We start from the raw sequence: 25650 nt of genomic DNA, 5'->3' as shown, positions 1-25650 counted from the left end.
TTATTTTTTTTTGCAGCCAACTCACCCATAATTATCCTCAAATCCACAAAAATTTAGAAAAATCTAGATATAACTCCTTAAATATATATTCATTAAATATAAATATGAAATTTTTTAGGTTTTCTCTCCAATATTAAGATTTTATACTTTCATTATTATTAGGAGCTTTATCCCTCTTTAGTAGGGGTTTAATTTTTATTTTTATTTCCCGTTGTTTTGTTGGGCTTTTTGATCGTACAAAATATAATATATATCTTTTATTTCTTTCAGTTAGAGGCTTTGAATCTTTAAGTATAAATAATTTTATATTGAACTTAATAGTGCAGACTATTCTTCAATTAAAGTTTGGTGATTTAATCTCTTCTGCAGATCATAGAGATAGCAATTTACAGAAAAGCAGTATTGAAAAATATGTTTAAAATGAAAAAAATACTAATTACTGCTTGAAAGATTATTATATTCTGCCCAAATTATCTTTGAATGGAAGTTCAATTGTATATATATATTAATGAAAAGATTATACTATACCTACATTATGACTTTTATAAATGTCCAAATTTTTTCTAAAAGAAAAAAAATTAATATCCTTTTAGTCAAGGAATTATACATCAACAAAGTACATTTCTTCTGACTATAATTACTCCTCTAGATTGATTTGAATGTATATGAAAAGATTATACTAGACTTACATTATTATTTTTATGAATTGCCAAATTTTTTTTAAAGAAAAAAAAAATTCTTTTAGTCAAGAAATTAGACATCAACAAAGTACATTTCTTCTAACTATAATTACTCCTCTAGATTGATTTGAATTTAAAACTGAAAGATAAATGTAATATTTAATTTGTTAAGAGAAAAGTTTAAAAAAATGTTTAATTTGTTAAGAGAAAAGTTGGGATCTTTGGTGTAATATTTTTGATGAATATGATGAAAAGCAAACATATTTAAGTTGTTGATTCTTCCTTTTTTATTTTCTTAATTTTCTTCCCTTCCTATGTTCGTTCATATGTACAGAGATGTTGCCCTGAAAATCTGTGTATACGTACACTAGGTTATTAATGGGAACTAAGAATGCTATTATACTCGATAAACTATGCTCACTTCAACAAGAGAGGTTGTCGGAATCCCAAGCGCAGTTGCAGGGCTCCTGCTATTGCGTTTAAGAAACCCATAAACAATGTCAATGGCAAACTTCTTCAAGAAGCATGATGCTCCACTTGCTCTCACAATGGTATTGCCAATTATGTAAGCCACACCTGCTTCTTTTGCTTCCATCAGTTCTCCAACTTCCTGGCTTGCTTCCATAGTGATTTGAAACCTCAGTTTTCTTGTCCCAGTACCACCATTCTGAGTTGGCTCTGTCATTGCCATTTCTTTGCTGTGGCCTTCGCATTTCAGGAACCTTGACATGTTTTCAATCATATGAGTTTCCAAGTCATGGCTGTCCCTCACATCCTTGTACCCGTATCTGACCAGAGCAATCAAGCAGTGTGTCAACAAACTACTCTTTCATAATCATAAGAGCAATTTAATTAGGTGAAACTTAAAAACTTTACCTAACAATGCACTGGAACAGAGAGAACTCTGGAGGTCCCATCCTCGCAATATGGAAACGGTCACCAACTGGAACTTTTGGGATCATCAAAGACTGAAGGGTCACGAATATGAGAATCTGATGGAATGCAGGAAAGTTTGTGACAAAATGAGCGAACATTGGGGGGGCACCATTGGTAACGTCGGAGTAAACAAGGCAAATTCCTGGAACTCTTACTATTCCCAGGTTTGATCCTAGGGTCAGCAGGCTGTCCAAGCTAACCTTGTTCTCCAGCTCAAACGCCAGTTTTTTTGAAGTTCCGTAATGCCATGTTGACATTAGAGACAAGATTAGGAGAGACACCACCAGGGGAAGCCATCCTCCTTTATGTACTTTGGCAAGGCATGCAGAGAAATATGACAATTCCACAAATCCAAATACCAACACAAACAGGAAAGCCCATAAAACATTTTGATTCCACACACTACTAATGATCAAAAACATCAACAAGGTTGTGGCGAACATAACTACAACCACAGCAAGACCTGTACATAAACAACAAAATCACAAGGCTTGTTTTTAATACGCGCACTGTACGAAATTAAACGGGAGAGAAAGAAAGAGAGAGAGAGATGTAATTCGAACCGTATGCATTGCCAATCATAGCAGTGTCTCTGAATCCAATAACAAAAGCAAGACACAACAACATTAGCATCCAGTTCACCTCTGGTATGTATATCTGCCCATGTATATTATTTGATGTGTGTACTATCTTTACTCGTGGGAAGCAACCCAGAGCCCTGGACTGACTAATGATGGAGAAAGTTGCTGAAATTATTGCTTGGCTACCCACCACAGTTGCCAGAGTTGCAATGAGAAACACTGGCCAAAATATTACCTCTGAAAGGCATAAGAAGAGGAGGAAAAGGAACACAATTAGAAAATTATCTTACTAAAAGAACTCGATCATGCTCCAATTTAAAAGGAGCATCCAATTCTTTCACAAGTAAGAGCATCCTTGCAATTTTCTGGTCTATTAGATTTATATCACTCAAACTTACCTGGGATAGCCTTGTAAAAACTTCTCTGGAGATCATCTTTGTGCTTGGATAGGTAGGCAGCTTCACCCATGTAAGCCAGAACCAAGCAAGGATACACAATTACTGTAAATGCAACCTACTTGAAGAAGGCAAGGATTATTCATTATTCATGTTTCTTTAAAATTAATTCGAGAGTAAAACATAAGAAGTTGGTGGTGGAAAATAGATTACCCTGAGAGAAAGTTGTGAGAAATGGCCAAGATCAGCAAACATAGCTTCCGTGCCTGCAGATCAGCCTCTACTATAAGAGAAGCTCAATTGACTATTAAATTTGGTAATTTTTCCTTGCAACTAACCTGTAACACAGAGAACAATTCCTCCTAGTGAACTCCATCCACTTTTTCCAGTTTTCTGGAAAAATTTATAGATATAGTATGGAGATAGAGAATTGATCACACCAGGGTTCCAATGGAATATATTATAAATGCCAACTCCACCAAGACATAGCAGCCAAGCTAACAAAATTGGAGCAAACAAAAACCCAACCCTATGTGTTCCATAGTGCTGGAGTGCAAAAAGCCCCACCAAGACCACACAGGCGATTGCCATGGTATAATCTGGGATATACAAACATGTTAGTTAAAAGATAATGCAAGAAGGGAAATGCAACTCATAGTTCATGCATCCTTTCAGTGAACTTGCCAATCTATACATTAAGCAATTGCCAAGATTTCATATGAGGCAGAGATAACAACTCCAGATAAGGAAAAATCAGATGAGGATGAGTACTATAGCTTACTCTCATGTAAATGTGGCACCTTAATTTGGATTCCATATACTGCAGATAAAACTGTAAAACAAAAATTGCGAAGCATTAAGAACCAAAAATCAGCATAAAAAGCACAAAAATAAATAAAACTCATCACTAATGAAAATACCATAGTGATCTGATAGGAACTCATACCTGACATTGTTGGGGTCAGGATTCCATCACCGATAACCATGCTAGTCCCCAGCAGAACAACTAGCAGCAACACAACTCGAGAAGAATGATGCTTCTCGAAAAATTCCTTTATAAGCAAGCTAGTTCTTGTCTCCTTGGTAGGAACACAAGATTCATGAGAAGATAAACATCCATGCCCCGTATTAGAGCTCTTCAAAAAGCCCATTTTGGAGCGTCGGCAGAGTAACGAATACAATGCAAATGTTCCGCCTGTACAAGATTCAAGATAGCTCTAAACAAAAACTGAGCACTGATCTTTTGCATTAATTAGAGGGCTAAAAGAATATATTGGAAGGGTATATGTGAGCACCTTCGCCATTGTCATCTGCCCCTAACACAAATATTATGTACTTGCAAAGAGGGATGATAGTCAAAGTCCAGAAAACCAGAGAAAGTACACCAAAAATCTCATGGTCCTCCTCGTAGAGCTGCAAACTCCCAGAAAATGTGCTTTTAAAGACATAGATAGGGGATGTACATAAATCTCCGTAAACAACCCCAAAACTCTGGTAGGCAAGTAACAGAGTGGTTTTGTAGAGCTTCTGCATATAATTCAAGAAAAATAAATAAATAAAAAATTGAAATACTGATCAAATTTCATGGAAGAAATAAAACAGAGTTAACAGAGACAAAATACTAGCAGGGAAGAACTGTCACATTTGCTTTACACTGCAGCCCATTAACACTAAATCAATTACCACAATCAAAGTGACATCAACTAATTGCAGAAGAAAAGAATCAAGAATTGGAAGAACGTGAAGGAATATCTAGTTGCCTAGAAAAGGTTACGAAAAGAAATCCAACGTTGAACTGAAGTCTGTCATATACAAAGGTTTTAAAAGCAAAAGCAACAAACCTTTATTTCACTCTCAGGAACCAAACAAAAAGCAAAAGAACCATGTATACAGTATCATTTGGAGAAAAACAGAGGAGACCATGCAAATATTACTTACCAGTCGAGACTCCCTAGTTGAAGAGCACGATTCTTGAACCATTTTCCGGCCTCTATTATGAGACTCTTTAAAACTTCAAGTTAAACTAAAAAAACTTCCTGGGATAGCCAATAACACTGAATTGTTATTTATGCGTTTGGATATCTATTGCCCCGTTTGATATTGGGTTTGAAGTTCAAAACTGTTTTTGAAACTTTTTTTTTTTTCTGTATCATTTTAAAAATATTAAAAATAACAATTCAGAAAATTTTTTTTATTATTTTAATATTTTTACGTCTAAAATTTATTAAATTTAATTTTAAATTATTTTTTAATACTCTCTGGTTAATATATCTAAAAAAATAATTTTTTAATAGCAATTTTAAAAGTAATACCAAACATGCCCTGTATCTTGATAAATAAGAGACAAATACCCCCAAATAAAGAAAATAGAGAAAGGAATGTATAAGAAGTGATGGCTTATATCCTCTATTGTGATCTTTTATAAAAGTATCGGTGGTATCTTCAGATAGGGCTGAATATTCGATTTAAATCGAATCGAATCATCAATATCGAATTAACCGAATTACTATATTTTAGAAATCAAATCAAACTAAAATAAATGAAAAATCAAATTGAACTGAAAAGCTTTATTTCAGTTTGGTTCAGTTTGAACCATCGGTTTTTGAGTTTGGATGAATTTTTTATTTATACTTAATTTTTAAGTTATTTGGTCTGATTTTGATCTTAATTTGAACATAATAATCATTAGTCAATAAAATTAAACAATTTATATATATATATATAATTACATATAATTCATAAATTTTCTATAAAAATAAATCAATTTAAAAATGAATAAAGTGATTTAGTTCAGTTCAACTGATTTTTTTCTCTCCAAAATGGAATCAAACCAAAATTACTAAAATTTTTAAAATGTAAAATCAGATTATCTTAAAAATCAAACTGAATTAGAGAATTACGATAATTTAATTGAATTTATTATATTCAAATTAAATAGTGCTCACCCTTATCTTCAGATATTAAAGGATACTAAAACGAGGAGATAATAAGAGAAGTCACTAATTATAGAAAATGACACGGTAAAGTAAAATGAAGGATAAAATTTCAAAGAAAGTTTAAGTCCTAACTTTCTTGTGTTGAAATCGCTTGGTGGGTATCAAAATTCTGCTTGTTTACTTGCATTTCTGCCCTCGATTTTGATGACTTTGTTTTGTCCGATACTTCTCAATGGCCAGATGTCACTAGATTTTTTCTTTTGCACCTTAAAAGGAAGGATATTAAAAAAAAAAAAAAAGGTGCCACTATACAAGACTATCAATTTTTATTGTGCACTGTAAAAATTTATAAACTACTGTAAAAATATATAAATTATAAAGAAATAAAGTAAATACAAAAAAATCCTTTTTATATATAGCTATATACATGAGCAAGCCATCTTCTACTATCAACAATAATAAATTATCTATTACACTATAAAGGGTGTCTTCAAATGGACAAAAACTCTCTCATCAATGGACAATAATTTATTTCTCTTGAATTCTATATCTTTTATCTACTTTAGGCTGAAGTCTCTCTCCATTGCAATGGGCAAGTGCCCCCTCATTAATGGACAGAACTAAATCTTCAAGTAAAATCGCTCTCTTCAATGGGCGACAGACTCACTCCATAAACTAAAAAACTAAAAGGCAAAAACATTTTCACCGTTTAATTCCCCCAATCCTAATATGATATGATTAGGAGTCCCACTCAATTTAGGAATAAGACTAAAATAAGAGTTTTACTTATATACTCTCTCGAAATCTTATTTTTGAGTCATAATTCTAATAGTTCTAAACAATTTTTTTTTTCATTTTTGGGTTTTCAAATATTTTTCATGTTACATATAATCTTCATAATATTTTTTAATCATTGAGATTAAGGTTTAATTGTTGTTGTATAATAGATTAAAAAAATAATGAAATATTTCCCAATCCTTTGAATGTTGCTGATCTTTTCCAAGGTTCATGGCACAATCACTTTCAGGAAAAGCATTATTTTGCAATTAGATTTTACGCAATCAGGTTACAGGGATATCCCCTTGGACCTGGTACTAGTACTGCTTTAATATCAGGAATCATTTGGTGTTTTGGTAGGCTATAATAGCCACTTTGTACGGGGAAGAGATACCTGAAAAGGGTCGAAAGGTACAGCGTATCTATCTGGAATCCTTGTACGATTATTGTACAAACTCAGGCTACCTGCCTGGTTGACCAAACATGGTGAAATTGTTCCATTTGTCGGTTAGCTAGCCGAGTTTTCCTATAAAGCCTTGCTTGCTGTTTCTTCTGGTACAAATCTACAAAGGGCAAAGGCTTGCCTCTTTATTGCCGGTTTAATGAGACGACGTTTAAGAGCTAAATATGTTGTGAAATTTATTCAAACGGTTGGTGCCCATTAACTTTCTCATATGCATATGCTTGTATATACATCAACGTCAAGTTCTCCAACACATCAGAATTCCATTGCTGACCTTTTTTCTCCTGCTAGAATTCACCATCATCAAACGTCAGTACCTTGACTTGTTTGTTTGGCTTTTGTAGATGGCCCTTTAATTCTTCTTCTTTATTTTCCTCATTTAACTGAAAGAAGGGAGGGGCAATTTAGCTTTCTAACTGACATCTCACAAGGTAAACACTAATTTGATATACATTTTCAGACTAGTGCTTAATGATTTTGAAAGACAATTCATGTTGAATTTCCAAATCATTGACAAATTAAATGAACGAGAATGAATTTGATCTTCATTTGTTGATATTATGAAATAGATACCACGATTATGGATACACATATAAATATTCAATAATAAATATCATTTCTCCTAACAAACAAAATCATAATTGCCTAATACCCTTTTAACTTGAAAAAGGATTGCTAGACACGAACAAACTCGTTGATTTGCCTAACTTGAACCATGAAGAGTGGAATATGCCTGCAACTTTCCATGTAGGCAAACATGAGGCCCAGAACAAAAGAATATGGGCTTTTCTGGTTTGCCAAGTGTTAACTCTCTGCAACTTCGTGGAAACATCCTAATAGATTACAACTACGTGCAATTTGTCATCTCTTTTTGATGCTACTTTATTCCTTGTTGATGAGAGGGGCTTGGATCAGGCACACATTTCTGACTTCTATAAACAGCAGCTTGGACACTAGCAAACCATCAACATTGTAATTTGTCTCCCAGAAAATCCCCAAGTTTTTGTTGTTGCCCCCTCATATGTGATTACTGATCAGTCCCTTAATCTCTATCACCTGTTGTTAATTACTTATGCTTGCAATATGTGCATAACCAGTGCTTCAAATTAAAGAAACTTAAAAGCATAAATCTGAAACAAATTTAGCTGTAACTGCAAGCTCTTTGCCAACTATCCTTTAAAAAAGCAAAAGCATTATGTTTTTCCTTGTCAAATTTAGTGCTATTATGAGATTCATGCAACTTGAATAGCTTTTTTTCATAAAAATTGAAAATTTTGGTAATTAATTGTTTTTAATTAGCATAATGTAATTTATTATTTTTTATAAGTATTTTTAAGGATGAATTGGCGATAAAATAAATCGTCATTGAAAGTAGTGTATTTGACAACGAAGACATTTCATTACTAATTGTCTCATATAAATAAGACTTTCTTACTTAGAGACGAAAATGTCATAAAATAAGATGTTATAGTGATTAAAATTTTAGCATTAAACTTTTATTAAGATTTGAATTCTTGATTTTGAATGTAAAATTTGCATGAGAATTAACTACATGCCAATATTCTAACTATTTATTGATTAATTATCCTAATTTCTTTTTGATAAAAAGGATGCCCATTTTATCATCTCTCAAAGATGGATGATTAATTATCAGATTATGAATTCTAATTAGGGTTTGCAAGTTATCAGAATGGAACTTGCTCTATAGAATCAACACAAAACAAAAGGGATAAAACAAACTAATGTACTATATATTATTACAACTTGCAAGAAAATGATTTTCCAAATCTCTATTTTCCTCATAAAGGAGATAGGAGGGTATAAATGTAACTGGCCATCTGCAATTCATTATGATCCATTGACATACGATGACAACAAAAGATGAAATCAATTTCTAATCAACTTATGAGTTCAAAAGTTCAATTAGTAGAATTAATGACGAATTGATCATTTTTCTTATAAAACATAAAGAAAAAAAGTATTTTTTTTAAATAAATTATTATTTAATTTAATTTATTATAAATTTAAATTTATATACAAAAATAGTGCGATACATACATTTGTAATTTTATATTTATAATGAATTAATTTTTTTTTATTAGTATTGAAGTAGTATATGCTTTAGGATCCAAGAGCCTGGTACTTGTTCAGTAAATTAACAAGAATTGGGTGGGTGCTTGAAGTCTGACAATCTATAAGGTAGGCACCTGAATCTTGCTCCTCTTGCGGTTCCATCGAGTGGGAAAAACTCATTTCAACTTTATCTTTCATTGGTGCTTGAAATATATCGGTGTTTCTGCACTCCGCTGCTGATATATGATTACATTTTGAGTTGCAGCTTTAAAGGAAATGAGTTCTTCTTTACAAATTTGTTCCAACGCTACAATCTCCCAATCACTTAATCTCCGCCGCTTGTTCGATCGAGACAGAGAAGAAAGGCAACGACAAGTAGTCAGATTCAACTGCCGGAAACCATTCGCCATCTCTTGTCTTAATGTGGACGTGAAAGCACCTGTTGGTGCCGGGAAAATCGGGTTGGGGAGAGAGAGCAAGGAGGTGATGGAGGCGGAGGGAAAGGTTATGGTGGGGACGTATGCTAGGGCGCCGTTGGTGTTGGCCAGTGGCAAAGGTTGTAAATTATATGATGTTGAAGGACGAGAGTATTTGGACTTGACTTCGGGGATTGCGGTGAATGCCTTGGGGCATTGTGATCCTGATTGGGTTAAGGCTGTGGTTGATCAGGCTAATGTGTTGACCCATGTCAGCAATGTGTACTATTCCATTCCTCAGGTTAGATGATTTCCATGATTCCCAATATTTTGATTTTCCATAATAAGACTAAGTTTCATGATTGTTTGTTTGCTCAGTTAGAGAATCTTGGTTTTGAGTTGGTTAGCTTTTGAACACCAATTTTCAATCCAAACGGAAGTAAGCACAGTTGGGGGACCAAACTGTCCCACTTTGCATCGAACTGGAATTAAGAATTAAATATCTAATAAATATGAAGAAACAATCATTACCCAAAGTAAAGTTTACATAGGCGAGTTTTCCAAAAGAGGGGAACTTTTTTTCCCCTTATTTTTTATGGGTACTAAAATGATATGTTCACTGTGTAGCCTGGTCTTCAGGCATTGCAGAGTTTAAAAGTGTGTTATGTACTTATATTGAAACTGAATCATGCTATTCATAATTTTGGTGAAACACTAGCAAAAATATGCTGTATACTTTAAATCAGCATTAGAATAGTTCCAATTTTGTCATTCATGTTATGCTTGTATGGCTGGATTTATGTGAATTGTTGCTATGCCTTTTCCATCCATGCTAAGAATTAGTTGTAATATTGCTGCAGGTGGAGCTTTCTAAGCGCCTAGTAGCTTGCTCTTTTGCTGATCGTGTGTTTTTCACAAACTCTGGAACAGAAGCAAATGAAGCAGCTATCAAATTTGCTAGGAAGTACCAGAGATTCTCAAATCCTGATGCTGCACAGCCAGCCACAGAATTCATATCTTTTTCTAATAGCTTCCATGGGAGGACAATGGGTGCTCTTGCTCTGACAAGCAAAGAACAGTATAGATCACCTTTTGAACCTCTGATGCCTGGAGTGACATTTTTGGAGTATGGAAATATACATGCGACAAGAGAATTAATTCAACGTGGGAAAACTGCTGCAGTTTTTGTTGAACCCTTACAAGGTGAAGGTGGCATCTACAGTGCAACAAAGGAATTTTTAGAGTTCTTGCGTGCTGCTTGTGATGATGCTGGGGCTCTCCTGGTTTTTGATGAGGTAACGTGTGATTTACAGCCAACATCAGGATAAAACAGAATAAAATTTGGATTTTTTGGTCAATGTTTTGAAAGTTTCTATATGTGATTTCATGCTCTCATTGTGGAGGCACATTCTGGTTTTACTGTTTGGTTTTCCTAATCATAACGGTACTTCTTGTGCTAATTTGGAATTGGCTTAGGTCCGGTAGTTAAAATTAGAATGAGTTCATATTGGATTTTTTTAATGTGATCAATTTATCAGAAATAAACCACTTTTTTTTGTCAGGGAAAAATATACAAATCATCAGTGTTAACTTACAAAACATGCTGCTTTGGCATGTTAAATATTATTAACTCTCCTTGAAATTCATTTTTGGCAATAATTTGTTTATGTTCATCAAATAAATAGAAAATGGACTCTCTAACTCTATGCTTGTTGCTCTGCAGGTGCAATGTGGTTTAGGCAGGACTGGGTGCCTATGGGCTCATGAAGCATACAGTGTCTTCCCAGATATAATGACACTTGCCAAACCACTCGCTGGAGGCTTACCCATTGGAGCTGTGTTGGTAACTGAAAAAGTTGCTTCAGCCATAAATTATGGTGATCATGGAAGTACTTTTGCCGGTGGATCTCTTGTCTGTAATGCTGCCCTTACTGTTCTGGAGAAAATCTCAAAACCAGCTTTCTTGGCCAGTGTGTCTAAAAAGGGCCTGTACTTCAAAGAAATTTTAAAGCAGAGGCTGGGTGGAAACTCACATGTTAAAGAAATTCGAGGACAAGGACTGATTATTGGAATTGAGTTGGATGTACCAGCCTCGCAACTTGTGGATGCATGTCGAAACTCTGGTCTTCTTGTATTAACTGCTGGTAAGGGAAATGTTGTGAGGCTTGTGCCTCCATTGATCATTACAGAGCAGGAACTTGATGATGCAGCTGAGATCCTGCAAAATTCAATGTCAGTACTTGATGAGAATGGTTCAAATTAGGAGGGGAAGAAATTGTAGCCTTCAGCTGCAGGTAAAAATTCTTCGCACTTGGTAGTATTGATTTGTGATATTGTAGCTCGTGCACAATCAAAATGCTATAATTTGGTTCAAGTTGTGATTAGAACCATTGAGAGATAATGTTATTATTGAATTAATTCCTTAAAACATGTTGAGGATTTTTTTTTTTTTGCTCGAATCTGGACTGGAACTCGGGGGGATTCTAAAACCACTAAGCTAAGGCTGAACGGTAAAAACATTTTGGCGATAGGTAAAAATTTATTTATTGTGTCTCTATAGGTTATAACATTAATTAAATTCCCTATTCTCTTCTTAAAGAGGCGAGACTTTTACTTTGCACAGATTCTTGAGGAAACACCAGCCCATTTCGATCATCTGCCACCTCTCTTTTCCAACTGGGATTTTCTTCATAATTCGCCAATATTGCCGTTTTGAGATGTGAATTGAATGTGAATATTAAAACTATATTTTTCATGATAAAAATTTAAAATTCTTAAATAAAGTATTATTTGTCCTTCACGAATCACTTATCAACCGTCCACATAAGGCAAATTAAATTGAATCCATGATTTACATAATTCAAATAATTTTTATTGCAATAAATTCTTTAACCCATTTCTCTAGTAGTTGAAAAGGAATATTTTTCCATTAAAAATAAATATTTTTGGTTTGCAAAGGAGAAAATGAAATCGTTAAAAAAAAGAAATCACTTGCAGTAGTAATGGACGATCAAAAAGGGACCCTAGGTTTGGGGTGAGCATCGGTTCAAATTGAATTGGATCAAATCAAATCAAATCAAATTAAATCATGAAAATCGAATTACATATTTTAAAAATTAAATCGGACTAAAATGGATGAAAAATCGAATTGAGTTGAATCACTCTATTTTAATTCGGTTCGGTTCAAATCGATCAGTTTTGATTTTTGATTATTTTTTAATTTAGACTTAATTTTTAAGTTGTTAAATTTAATTTTAACCTTGGTTTGAACTTAATAACAATTAATCAATGAAATTAAACAATTTATATATATAAAATTACATATAATTCATAAATTCTCCATAAAAATAAATCAATTAAAAAATTAATAAAATTATTCAGTTTAATTTAATTAATTTTTTTCTCTTCAAAATCAAACTAAACTGAAATAGTTAAAATTTTTATAATATAAAATTAAATCGAACCTAATTGAATTATTTTAAAAATTGAATTGAATTATCATAATTTTATTTAATTTATTCAATTTGAGTCGAATAATGCTCATCTCTATTCAAGATCTCCGATGAGATCACGGAAAATAGTTTTTTTTTTCTTTCACAGAGAGTGTATATATATATATATATTATTCTATATAAAATATCAATTTAATTATTTATTTTTTTTTCCAAATTAGTAGACATGTGCTCATCAATAGGATTTCTGAATAGTATTTTTTAAAATAATTAAAAAAAAGTTATTTCTTTAAAATTTTACAGTTAAATATATTAAATTTTAAACTAAAATTTATTGAATGTTTATGACTAATATTTTTAAATCGTTAGTATAATATTTTATTTTTTTAATAATTCATAGTTTCACCTACCAATTTTAAAATTTTTCTTTTTTTTTTTTTAAAAAAAAAGCAAACTGAGCATCACACGTAACGCGCGTTAAAAAATAATGCACATTAAATTCAATCATTAATAAATCTGAATTCAAACCCAAATCGGTAGATTCAAGAAATTCCGTGTCTCGTATGCGTTATGCTTCACTAATCACAATGCTCTAAACAATTGCTTTGCCCCTCTCTCTCTCTCTCTCTCTCTCTCTCTCTCTCGCTCTGTCTCTGATTCTTTTCTTCTTCTTTTTCTTTGTCTCTGAAGTTTCCTGTCTCAATCATTCTCTCCAAAATCCTGTTTCCTAGCTCTGGTTTTCTAGCTTTCATTTTCCAACGCCGGATATAGGCTTTTCATATCTCTACTTATGGCATCTACTCCGTTGAACAAGATCGATACGGCTCACCAGATGTACAGAGACGGAAAGTACGAGCAAGCGCTTGGCTTTTACACACAGGCACTTTGCATGGCCAAAACCAAGGCCCAGAAGATCGCTTTGCATAGTAACAGAGCTGCTTGTTTTTTGAAATTGCACGATTTCAAAAAGGTACCTTTCTTTTCTATATATTCTTTAATGAGTGATGACGCATCCTTTTTTTCCTTTTCTTTTTTCTCTGAATTCATTGGTTCCTAATTGGTTTGTTTATTTCTTATGCTTTCTGTTGATACTCTCTGTAATTTCTACTGCAATTTGGTGAGTGATTACGAAAAAATTGTCTGGGTGGTGTTGGTACTGCAAATCATTTGTGGTCCGAACGGAAATTAACAGCAATTAGAATTTGGTTTAGAAATAAACTAGTTTTAACAGCACCTTTTTGCATTTTCTTGAGGTGGAATTGATATGCCCTTCAATTAACGATAGCTGATACTTTCATCATAGGCAGCTGAAGAGTGTACATCGGTGCTCGAGCTTGATCACAAGCACGCTGGAGCATTGATGTTGCGGGCGCAAACACTGGTCACCCTCAAGGAGTACCACTCAGCCCTCTTTGATGTCAACAGGCTTATGGAGTTGAACCCTTCATCAGAAGTTTATCTAAATCTTGAAGCTCGGTTGAGGACACAATTGGTATCCCATCCTTCTTATGTCGAGATTTTTAAATTTTTAGTCCTTGTCTTGTGTGTTTTTTTATTTTATTTTATTATTTTTATCATATATGTTAAAGGTGTAATTTAGCATATGAAATCAATATGGATCCTTGGATGGAGACTATGTGTGAGTCCCAATGATCTGGTATAGTCTTGGGAATTTTACTTGAGTTGAGATCTGCATCACAGACTATTCTTTTATAGAGTTTACTCTACTTTTCCATTTAATTTTTTCTATTAAATGAATGTCATCAAATTATAGATGTCTAAGAAGATGTTGCCTTCTGCCCATATCCTGCTTTATTACATTGACATGATGCCATTTGTGTCTTAAGCCTTTTCCTTAAACTGCATAAATATGCTTAATGTTTAGTGTTGCTTAAAAACTTCAACTAGGGTCAGGGTAAAACTTTTTTGCCTTAGAAGTTTGCTTTTGATGAAGATGTGTGGATCTGGAATTTCATCTGTTGCCCAGCAATCCCTAGGTTTCTTAATCAGCAAATTGTTGGCAAATCTAATTTAATAACTAACGTCTTCAGCTAACATTGCAATTTTGTAATTATTGATCTCCTGCTGCCAGTTAAAGAAATTATTTTGTTTTGCTTAAGGAAAGTCTCTGGCTCCAATACCTGAATCTGAAGCTGAGTTGGAAGAAGAGGAAGAAAAAGATGAAGCAGAACCATGTAGACACAAGGAAGAACAAGATGGAGAAGAAGATGCAGCTATGGCAATAGCAAGAACTAATCAGCAAACTGAACCTTGTACAACTACTGTTAATACTGAAGTTGTTGTGCCTAAAATATCAAAGAACAATGGGTCTTCTGAAATAAGTAGAGAGAAAAAGTTTGAGCCTAGAAAGACCATTGCTGCTGAAGTTATTGCCCAAGCACAGCGGAAAGTTGAGCCTAGAAAGACTCTTGCTGCTGAAGTTATAGCTCAAGCACAGAGGAAGAAGGAATCACCTGACCAACATTCCAAAGGATGGCAAGCAATTCCAAAACCAAAGGGCCACTCTGCTTTGGATTATGCTCGTTGGGACAGAGTTGAGGATGACTCAGGTGAAGATGATGATGATGAAGACGATGAAGAGTCTCTGCCTCAGTATCGGTTCCGTGTAAGAACTGTTGGGGTACGATCAGTGAAGTGAAATGAGATGCGCAGATTATTGACATAAATGGCTGAACTTATCAATCACAATGACAAATTGAAGTACTCACTGGTTGGAAAGTTGAGGTTGGAAAATCTCTGATAGATGTCACATGCATTAAGCTGGGAACTGATGGCCAGATGATCATTCTAACTGTGAAAATTTGGAAGGATGGATTTTATGTCCTGGACTTGAGCAAGTTTTGGTTTTCCAACATCTCTCTCACTGTGGCTTTCTTATGATATGTTGCTAAATGATGACATTTGTGAACCGAGGACTGATGAACGGATGATCTTTTTAGCTGGGAAAATTGGGAAGAATGGATTTTGTATCATAGACTCGAGCAAGTTTTGCTGTTTCAACATCTTTCTCGCTATGGCTTTTTCTCATGCTATGTTACTAAATGAAGACGACAAGTATCAACTGTACCCCAATGGATAGAACCTGAGGTTTAGGTAATTATTGTTATTGGCGATGTAATTGCATCCCTGCCTTTATAAATAATGACACAGTCGGAACGTTTCTTCTAGTCACCATTGATGGAAGGGCAAGGCGTGCTAAAGTGCAAACCTATCTTTGTAGGACTTGCTTGCTAGAGGAAATTTGTAAGTTTCAAACCCTTACTTCTTAACAGACTAACAAGTCCGTGTTGGTTCATGTGTAATCAACAATTTGTTTTGTTTATTAATTACAATCTTGAAAGATCAATTTACAAAAATCTAAGCTTTAGCTTTCAGTTGTTTAATGTGAGTTTAGATATGATTCCCACTGACAGTCGAACAAGCTGTTTTCAGCCTTGCCCTACTTTCTGTACTTGATAAGAGAATATAATGTAGCTATTTTCACCAACACATGAGAATGATAAAATAAGCGAACATGCCATTAGATTTTTTTTTTTTTCAATTTTTTTATCTTAACCTTCTAGTTCTTGGTAAGATGAGGCAATTGCCTGTGTACAGATTTTTTTTTATTTATATTTTTTTTTTGTCTATATCATTTCTAAAAGTTTTCGGTTGGCTATATTTATATTTTTTTTAATGAAAAAACTATATTATTTTTACATTATAATTGCTAAATTTTTCAGAAAAAAAATAGGCAATTTTTTTTTTTCTTATGTATTGTAAATTGGGTTTTCTTGAATGTTAACGTGCCAAGAACATGGTCTTTTTGTTCACATATTTGATAAGTCATTTAAATTTTTTCAATCCTCCCGATTAAGGTGTAAATAAATTGAACAAAGCCAAACTTCTAATAATTTAAGTTTGGTTCGTCAAATTTTTTTAAACTTAGTTGAATTTGAGTTTAATTTGTGTCGAGCTTGAGCGAATAAACTAGGAAATTTTAATTAATTTTTATATAAAAAATAACTTAATTTTTATAAAAAAATTAATTTTAAATTATAAATAACTTTATTTAATAAATACTTTTTATATTTTCATTATATCATAAATTTAAATAATATTATTTTAAAATAAAATAATAAATATTTATAATATAATAAATATAATAATTAATATAAATATTTTTAAAAGTCTATTAAATAAATTGACTCACAAATCTTAACTAATCAAATACTATTAAATTTGAACTCGATTCATTTATTAAACCAATCAAATCGAGTTGAGTTTTTAGCTCGTAGATTCGTTTTACAATTGTAGTTGAAGACTTATTGAAACTTATAGATGTGCGAAAATCCCCAAATTAAAGAACCTTTATTCTATTTGTGTAATAATTTCTCCTTATTTAAAAATGCTATGGAAATTTTTTTATACCAATAATCACACGAACGCCTACAAAATGAATTTTACAAAATAATTTTTTTTTCCCAAATAAGATTTGTGCATTTTATTATGAAGGATAAATAATTGTAATGAAAATATATATTTAACAGATAATTCTTTTCTTTTTTTAAAGTATAGTTCTCTATCTTATAAAATAGGGAGGAGCATATATATACACTTTATAGTTTTTTTTTTTTAAATCTCTTATATATGGGTATGGTGCGAACCTTTATATTTTAAGATAAATTATTATTTAAATCTCTTAAAAAGTTTTTTTAGAGATTAATTCATAATCACTAATAAATCTTATTATTTGATTATCAACTTCATTAATTTTGAATATTGGATTTTACTAATAATTTAGTTACTCCATCTAAAAACAAGTATTTCGATTAAATTTGTTGAAAAATTTTAGCTCTGTTTATATTTATATTTTATAATTTAAATAATAAAAATTTGTATTTTTTTAAAGAACTATTTTTCTTGTGGATAAAATTTTTATTAATAATAATATTTTTTAAATATATTTAATTTTAATAATTTAAATTTAAGATCTCACAATTCTAAGATATTAAATTATGGTAAAGGTTGTTTATTAATAAAATTTAGTATGAAAAATTAATTAAATTAATTATAAAGAAATGAAAAGCGTAATTAAAAAAAAAAGCGTAAAAATTAAAATAAAAGCAAAAATGAAAATAAAAAAGCTTGGGCCTCAACTGTGCTCATTGTATAAAATATAAACCCTAATTCAAGAAAAGCCTTTTCTTTTTCCTCTTCTTCACTCGTTCGAGCTAGGAGGTACCATATCTTCCTCTTCTCCTACATCTTTTCTCTCGATTTACATATATTAATATGCATATAAGTTTTTTGCTTAGTTGTTTAAGCTTTGCAGTTTTTGATTGCAGTACGCTCTTCAAATTCTTCTTCCTTTTTTTCTTTTGGGCTCTACACAAGGTAAATTACGTTACTTCCTCGTTGTAATTGCATAGACTATTTAGGGTTTTTTCTGTCATGGTAGAAAGCAATTCCCATTGGTGAAACTACAGGAAGAAATTTTACGGTGAATTCCTTATGCTTTGTATCCCTATTTGGGGCATCGAAGATTTTTTTTCTCCTGATTTAAGAATTTGAGAGTTTATCGGTTGAGAAATTCTTGGTTCGTTTTGATTTATGTTATTCGAGTTGTTCATTTTTTATTTTGCGACCACGATATTTGGATACAAAGATTCAGGTCAGGGATAATTTCCCCTTGTTGTAATAGGGTAATGTGTTTGATTAATGGTGGGCGAATTGATAGTGAAAGGAATGTTCCTAAATAAGCATAGTACTGCAACACTCTTCTATCATCTATCTGCAAACTGACAGCTTCTTTCTTGGGGATCATGAATTGGGTATCAGACAGACTAAAAGTTGAATCATTTTTATTGAAAGATGATTTAATTATTTTCTTGTATGCAATATAGGTTTTGGAAACTTAAAGTTCCTGTTCTCTGGAGAACTCATGGACTAGTATGGTTTTATTGGTTGAGTTGTAAGTAATATCTACATAGTTCATAGAACTACTACACATTAAATCATCAATTTTTTTTTTCACATGTCTATCGTTTGCAATTACTTAACTCGCCATGAAACCGGAGCATTAAGTTTTTATTTTTGTTGACAGTTTAATGTGTTGCTAGATTCTGCCATTGCATTGACCATTTTTAACAATCTGCTTTCCCTCTCAATGGCATGGATAATTCTTAGGGTCTTTCTTATATTGACCCATCTTTCGGCAATCCTTGTGCAGGGAGCTCTTATACAACATGGTGATTTAGTCAGTGCAGTTGGCACATATACAGATTCTTTATAAACATTTTGGATACGTTAGTTGCAAGGACACATATGGCTAGTTCACTGCCTGGTGATTCTTCTCATCATGGAACAAACCTGCAGAAATATTCTCAGGAAAAACTAGAGGAAGGCGGTCGTTGGTACTTTTCTAGAAAGGAAATTGAAGAAAACTCTCCATCCAGACGTGATGGCATCGACTTGAAGAAGGAGACTTACCTACGCAAATCCTACTGTACATTTCTACAGGATTTGGGCATGAGACTGAAAGTGTGGGTTTTTAAATAATAAGTTTGTGCCTCATGTTCTTTGTCTATGATTAAAATGCTTTGATTTTGATATGATATGAATTTTTTCCATATTTCCATTAATAACAAGTTAGGTTTAACTGTAAGTATTAAAGATGAATTTATTTTGCTTGTTCCAAGTAATTGTCTCTTTTAATTTTCAGTTCTCATGGTCTCAGATTATATGCACAAGCTTTGCATTTGCTTTGCTCTCTTATAATTTTTTAATCATATAATTAGTCTTTTGATGTAATTTATTTGCAAGATGTAAATGATTCTCCAAATTTTGAGGGGTTTTGTAGAATATCCTCTGGCTACAAACTGTTGATAAGTATAACTTTATTTTTGTCCATCAGCTTATGACTATCGCTGAGGAACTATATTGACAACTGCACTTATTTGAATGGCTGTTGTAAGAGCTCTTGACATCCTGAAGTTTATGGAATGGTTTTCTAAAATTTTTTGAGGAATTTTTGTCTTCAGCTAGACATTTATAAAGCCATCAAATTGATAATACATTCACACATAGCTAGTGGTCACCATCCATCTGATAGGAAGCTCAAACACCATGAAAGAAAGGAAAAACAGACTGTCTGCTTGTAAATATCATGTGTTGCAACTAATGTTAGCATCAGTCATTTAATATAGTTGTAACAGCATCAATTTGGTAAATTTAGGAAATAACTGAGTGCCACAGTTCTTTTTTTTTTTTTTTTTCCATGCATTGTGAACTTTATGTTTGGGAAGCAAAGGAAGCACTTTCTTTGGGTCTTCTATTCTCCCGATGATGCTCCATGGAAATTGTTAAGAGTTATCTACGCATATAATCTGCCTGTAGTGCTTCCTTATATTCCACAATGAGGAATAAATCAGGAAATACTAAGTGGCCTCCACAACAATGGCCATGCCAAAAGTTAAGCATCAACTTTATAACTAACAAATTATGTGAACCAGTCCAAAGACCTTTCCCTGCTCCTTCCCCATGAGTACCCCCAAACAATTGCTGAAGCTTAATGGTACTTATCCTCTCTATGTCACTTCCCTAGCACCTTCCTCCGTAAAGAATCAACTTTGTGATCATTTTCCTAACAATGCTCTATAAGAAGTAACAACTTTTAGCTCCCAACCTCTTTTGTTGAGTGCCTTCCTCTTCACCAAATGGCCTTTATACTTATCATCTAAGCCACCCTAGACTTGCTTCTTTGCCATTTTCACTCCTTGCTGTATTTTGCTTTCAGTTTGAGATGCTTTTACCCTAAAGCAGAATTAGCATTGACGTAAAGTATCATTGCTACTAGGTGGCTTCTGCCACCTCCTAAATTTACTTCCTTGATGGTTCATCTTATTATAAGTGTTTTCTTTTACTGCAGAGTGAATTTCACTATTTTACATGTAGCTATCTGTCAAATGTGGCTATTGAATTTGCATTCACTGTCTTGGCATCCTTGAATTTCTTAAAATGCAGGCCCCAGCTAACAATTGCTACAGCAATAATTTTCTGTCACCGATTCTTTCTTCGTCAATCTCATGCAAAGAATGATAGGAGGGTGAGTTTTTGTCTGTTTATTAAATATAAAATATTTTTGTGAGTAGGAAATGATTATTTAATTTATAATTGAGGTGAAGTCTACCAGGGATAATAGCAGTACAGTTTCATTTCCATTTTCCATGTCTTTCTTCAGTCCTTTGTTTGCACTGCCTTGCATTTGGATTGCAACTCCCATTGGCATATATTCATTTATTCTTAAGAAAGAAAGAAAGAAAGAAAGAAGAAGACTAATATTCAGATTTTGGAAAATGGCCAATGTAGTGTCTAATTTCACTCATAATGTCTGTCTTACAGACTATTGCCACGGTGTGTATGTTTCTTGCGGGGAAGGTGGAGGAGACTCCCCGTCCGCTGAAGGATGTTATCCTTGTTTCTTATGAAATCATTCATAAAAAGGATCCTGAAGCTGTTCAGAGGATTAAACAGAAGGTAATTTATTCCTACGGTGCTCTTGTGCAAGAAACTTTTCTTCTCAATTATGATCTTTGCATTGCCTGTATGATTTTTTTCCCCTCATGTGCTGCCACCATTTTCTTTTCTTGTGGTCAAGTTTTTGACCCAAGATACCAATTCAACTCCACACTGTATCAGTTGCTTGTGAAACTTGTTGAAATGCTAGAGTTTCCAGCATGGTAGCCTATTCTCCTAAATCACACCAACAATTGATATGTTCTGTATTGTGGATTTGTGAGTGCTGTGCTTAATATGTCTCTTTTACTTTAGCACGATTTCTTAGTTTTGCTGGGAAGTGTATCCTCCAGTCTTTTTCAGATTCATTTTCCCACAAAAGCTTTAATTTTTTTTGTAATTTTTAATCTGTTTGTTATTTATGTATCCATATCTTTCATGCAGGAGGTATATGAACAGCAGAAAGAATTAATTTTACTTGGAGAGAGAGTTGTACTTGCAACTCTTGGTTTTGATCTAAATGTGCAGCACCCCTATAAACCTCTTGTTGATGCAATAAAGAAATTTAAGGTTGCTCAAAATGCCCTTGCTCAGGTGGCATGGAATTTTGTGAATGATGGGTATGATGAATTGCTTATTTTAGTCTATATACCCTTTTTTTTAATTGTCTCTTCTTGATTGGGGGGATGCGGCATGCAGACTGCGCACATCTCTTTGCTTGCAATTTAAGCCCCACCACATTGCAGCTGGTGCCATATTTCTTGCTGCAAAGTTCCTCAAAGTAAAGCTTCCGTCAGATGGCGAGAAGGTCTGGTGGCAAGAGTTTGATGTCACCCCACGCCAATTAGAAGGTCGGTGTTTTCCCTTCCGACCCTTAAATTTTTCGGTCATGTCTAATTTAGCCCAAAATCAACTTTTGGGTCAAATCAGGACAAATGTATTACTTTTTAGACTAATTAATCCCAATTGCTTTTGTTATGAATAAAATATTTTTTTTATATTTTTAAATATTAAATATATTTTTTTAAAAATAAAAAAATTAATAAGTTAAAATAAAGAAAAAGACTAAAAAGACACTTCTTTTTCAATTCTTTGTAGAAAAATTGCCCAACACCTCCTTTCTCTTCTTGCACATTTATACCTTCTGCATCTTTTCCCACCACTTCCAAACATCTCACCCCATTTTCTGATCCTCCGCAATTCCACTGTTTCCTTTTGTTTCTTTCTCCTTTAAGCCAGCAGCAGCAATGTCAATGGTGAGAACCCTAGAAATTCAAGATGGCATATTGAAATTAGTAATTTAGCATAGGAAAGAGAAATTGAACATCGAAGCAACAATGATGTAAAAGGTTTTTTCTTTCTCTAACCGATTCTTTTTCAAATATGTGAAGGGTATTTTTGCTTGTAAAAATAAACATTAATTTTTCCAAAGGAGAGAGATTTTGGCATGGCATTGTGAAGGGATTTGTTCACAAATTGGGTTCTTTTTGTTGACTTTGTAATTGCTTGATTTTAGATTTTCAATTGATGAATAGAATGGAAGGGAGTGAGGGAGAGATGAGAATTTGTGAAAGTATGGATTTTTTTTTTTTTTTTTTTAAATTGAAGGTGATTTGATTTTGGATGAGAAGAAAAGGGGAGGAAAGAGTTTTTTTTTTTTTTAATAATTTTGTGGTTTCTTTTTATAGGATTTTTTTTTTATAAAAATTATTAAAATATAAAAAAATTATAGGAAAAATTACTATTTAGTTCTTATATTTTAACAAATATATCTGCTTTGTTCATATATTTTGAAAAATACACTATTTAGTCATTGTATTTTGCTTACGATAAATTATTTAGTTGTTTCGTCAATTTTTTTGTTAGTTAACTAATTTCAATGCTAGTGAAAAAAAAAAAAAAACTAATTTCAATGTCAATTAAACTACTATTTAGTCTTTTTATTTTAGTAAAATTGATTAGTTGGCCTTGGTATTTTGAAAAATATGTTAAGTCTCTATAATTTGGTTCTATGAACTTTTTAGCCCCTCTGGCTATTTTTTTTTTTACCCAAATTGCCCTGACTATCGCTCCCTTATTTTTCTTACCTTTTTCCCATGTTTCTTCCCCTCTAAACCCACACGCTTTGCCCCTCATTCTCTCTATGTTTTTTTATCTTTTTCAAGGTTAAATCAGTTCTCCTAAATCAGGCAATAGTTCAGAAAAAAATTATTTTTCAATAGAGAAAATATTAAAATGATTTTCAAAGAATTAAATGAAAATACTTTTAACAATTAAAAAAAAAGCAATTTAAATTTAGTATACATATAGTAAAATTTTCATTTTCATACAGGAATATGTTTTTCAAAATATTGTATTTTTCAATATATAAGGGTTAATTAATTAATTTCACTTAGGGAACGATAGTATTTTTCAAAATACAAGAATTAACTAATTAATTTCACTAAAATAGAGGAACTAAATAGTAGTTTGATTAGCATTAGATCTGTTAACTAATGGAAAAATTGACGGAGATAGAATTACAAAGGATTAAATAGTAATTTCTTCTAAATTATATCTTATTCTTTGGAAATAAGAAAATCAATTTTTTACTCTGGCAAATAAAAATTAGGTTAAATTGACCCCAAAGTTGATTTTGGTTTTAATTGAACATCAAGAACAAGTTCAATGTTGCATTTGAACTTTATGCCCAAAATCTATCACTGATGAATATGATAACTTCCCATTAATAGTTGTATGTGCATGTTTGTTTTCTCACAGATAAATTCCTTCTCTCTCTCGTAATTCATTGCCCCTCCCCAGTGAGGAAATATAAATGGATAACAGTAATAATCATGCAAAATTTTGTGATACTGTTTTTTGAATATTGTGGTTTCAACTGTGAAATTTCTTGCAGAGGTGAGCAATCAGATGCTTGAACTCTATGAACAGAATCGGCCTTCAACTAATAATGAAGCTGAAGGAAGCACTGTAGGTGGGGTTTCACATCAGACCACATCAAAAGCTTCGTCTGGCAAGGAAGAACATGCAACAACTAACAGTCATTCTCAGGCTGGAGGTATAACTTCGAGACCAGGAACCTCAAAGTCAATGTCACTTGCAGATAATCGTGGTGGGGCTCCAAGAACCACCCATAATCAAGGTAATGAGCATTTAAGTGGAGAGATGAAGAGTGCCTCTGATCACAATGCTGATGGTGAATCTTCAGATTATGTAGACCAAGGAATAGATACATTGTCTCGCCATGAGAATATGGGGGAAGCTAACACATTGAGACATGCATCACATGGTAAAGAAGATCAGGAAAGGAATGTTGTGAGAAGTGAAATCAGTGAAGCAGGGGAATTAAAAGACAAACATTTTGGTCGAAATCTGGAAAATAGAGAAGGTACAGTAGGCCAGTCACCCCAAGATGCTATTAAAAAGATTGACAGAGACAAAGTAAAGGCAGCTTTGGAGAAACGAAAGAAGTCCAGGGGTGATGTCAGTAGGAAAACTGACTTCTTGGATGAGGATGATTTCATTGAGAGGGAACTGGAAGCTGGTATCGAGCTAGCTGCTGAGAGTGAGAAGAGTAAGCGGGACAGGAGGCAGAGCTATTCTAAGCCCTTGGACAGGCAAAGGCATGAAAACCCGCATCATGAAAACCATCAAGAGGATGCAGGGGATGGAGAACGTCAAGGAATGAAGGGGCATTTGTCACATAAATCAGATTTGAACATTATGGAAGAAGGGGAAGTTCCTGATGATATGGACCGGGGATTTCATTCGCCCAAGTCAAGCAACCGCAAGCGGAAGTCATGGAGCCCACCAGAAAAATTGCCTGAGGGCAAGCATCGGAATGATTATGTGCCTGGCTCACATCATTATAATAATCATGATTACTTGGATGACCGTAACAGGATGAGCAGGCTTGGTTATGTGGAGAGGGATCACTAGAAAGCACAGTACCAGAAGATGACGTCTGAGAGGTGAAACTGTTCCCTGAAGCACATATTTATAAGAGTTTCTCCTTGGATGGGCGTAATAGTTTTGAAGATCACAGTTGCTGTCAACTGTCAGCAATCCTGTACCGAGTATATCAATATTGGGTATAAAAAATGAACTTTTTTTTTTTAAGTTGATTATTTGGACCGAACTTCCATATAATTTGTAAGAAATGAGTTTATTGAAGTTCTGAAGTTACTGTATTACCATGGTCTTGCCCGCCAGTCTCTTTTTGAAATGCTTGGAATCATCGTCCATGTATAATAATGATGATAATTTTTTAGAGGAGTTATGATCACACTTTTAAGAACTTGGTACTGGACTTTTTAGTCATTTCATTATGAAATCTTCTTGTTTTCCTCCTCCTCATCATTATTTTGTTTTTCCGACTAGGTTTAATAAGTTACTTCATTTTTGACAACCGTAATGATATTCAC

The 25650-nt window shown here is 33.1% G+C and overlaps 4 protein-coding genes across 9 annotated transcripts; 3 read left to right on the top strand and 1 right to left on the bottom strand.

Moving 5' to 3' along the window:
* Nucleotides 1-990: 990 nt before the first annotated feature.
* LOC131171751 (probable potassium transporter 13) lies at nucleotides 991-4572 on the bottom strand. Its single transcript, XM_058131653.1, has 10 exons — nucleotides 4531-4572; nucleotides 3888-4119; nucleotides 3539-3787; nucleotides 3374-3424; nucleotides 2931-3191; nucleotides 2806-2858; nucleotides 2596-2710; nucleotides 2180-2434; nucleotides 1557-2079; nucleotides 991-1468 (listed from the first exon to the last, which is right to left on the bottom strand). Exons 1-10 carry the CDS (start codon nucleotides 4570-4572, stop codon nucleotides 1078-1080), a joined length of 2172 nt encoding a protein of 723 aa, XP_057987636.1. The 3' UTR covers nucleotides 991-1077.
* Nucleotides 4573-8829: 4257 nt separating this feature from the next.
* On the top strand, nucleotides 8830-11687 carry LOC131171982 (acetylornithine aminotransferase, mitochondrial-like). 2 transcript variants are annotated; one of them, XM_058132867.1, is made up of 4 exons: nucleotides 8830-8967; nucleotides 9107-9558; nucleotides 10118-10552; nucleotides 10981-11687. In XM_058132867.1, exons 2-4 carry the CDS (start codon nucleotides 9118-9120, stop codon nucleotides 11518-11520), a joined length of 1416 nt encoding a protein of 471 aa, XP_057988850.1. In that variant the 5' UTR covers nucleotides 8830-8967; nucleotides 9107-9117; the 3' UTR covers nucleotides 11521-11687. The 2 variants fall into 2 exon arrangements, with proteins under 2 accessions (XP_057988850.1, XP_057988849.1); XM_058132866.1 differs by having other exon boundaries at nucleotides 8886-9558.
* Nucleotides 11688-13246: 1559 nt separating this feature from the next.
* On the top strand, nucleotides 13247-16104 carry LOC110659621 (uncharacterized). The gene is made up of 3 exons (XM_021817597.2): nucleotides 13247-13679; nucleotides 14013-14201; nucleotides 14835-16104. The coding sequence occupies exons 1-3, from the start codon at nucleotides 13500-13502 to the stop codon at nucleotides 15366-15368; spliced, it is 903 nt and encodes a 300-aa protein (XP_021673289.1). The 5' UTR covers nucleotides 13247-13499; the 3' UTR covers nucleotides 15369-16104.
* Nucleotides 16105-17854: 1750 nt separating this feature from the next.
* LOC110659619 (cyclin-T1-3) lies at nucleotides 17855-25523 on the top strand. 5 transcript variants are annotated; one of them, XM_058132864.1, is made up of 9 exons: nucleotides 17889-17950; nucleotides 18058-18106; nucleotides 18616-18683; nucleotides 18942-19254; nucleotides 20735-20816; nucleotides 21113-21247; nucleotides 21671-21846; nucleotides 21926-22077; nucleotides 24123-25523. In XM_058132864.1, the coding sequence occupies exons 4-9, from the start codon at nucleotides 19037-19039 to the stop codon at nucleotides 25163-25165; spliced, it is 1806 nt and encodes a 601-aa protein (XP_057988847.1). In that variant the 5' UTR covers nucleotides 17889-17950; nucleotides 18058-18106; nucleotides 18616-18683; nucleotides 18942-19036; the 3' UTR covers nucleotides 25166-25523. The 5 variants fall into 5 exon arrangements, with proteins under 5 accessions (XP_057988844.1, XP_057988843.1, XP_057988847.1 ...); XM_058132863.1 differs by having other exon boundaries at nucleotides 17890-17950; nucleotides 18899-19254; XM_058132861.1 differs by lacking the exon at nucleotides 18616-18683 and having other exon boundaries at nucleotides 17855-17950.
* Nucleotides 25524-25650: the final 127 nt, after the last annotated feature.

The sequence above is a fragment of the Hevea brasiliensis genome, chromosome 13, assembly GCF_030052815.1.
Source record: "Hevea brasiliensis isolate MT/VB/25A 57/8 chromosome 13, ASM3005281v1, whole genome shotgun sequence".
In the NCBI taxonomy this organism is placed as follows: Eukaryota; Viridiplantae; Streptophyta; class Magnoliopsida; order Malpighiales; family Euphorbiaceae; genus Hevea; species Hevea brasiliensis.
Note: the sequence above shows the minus strand (reverse complement) of the source record. Positions and strands in the feature narration are given on the sequence as shown.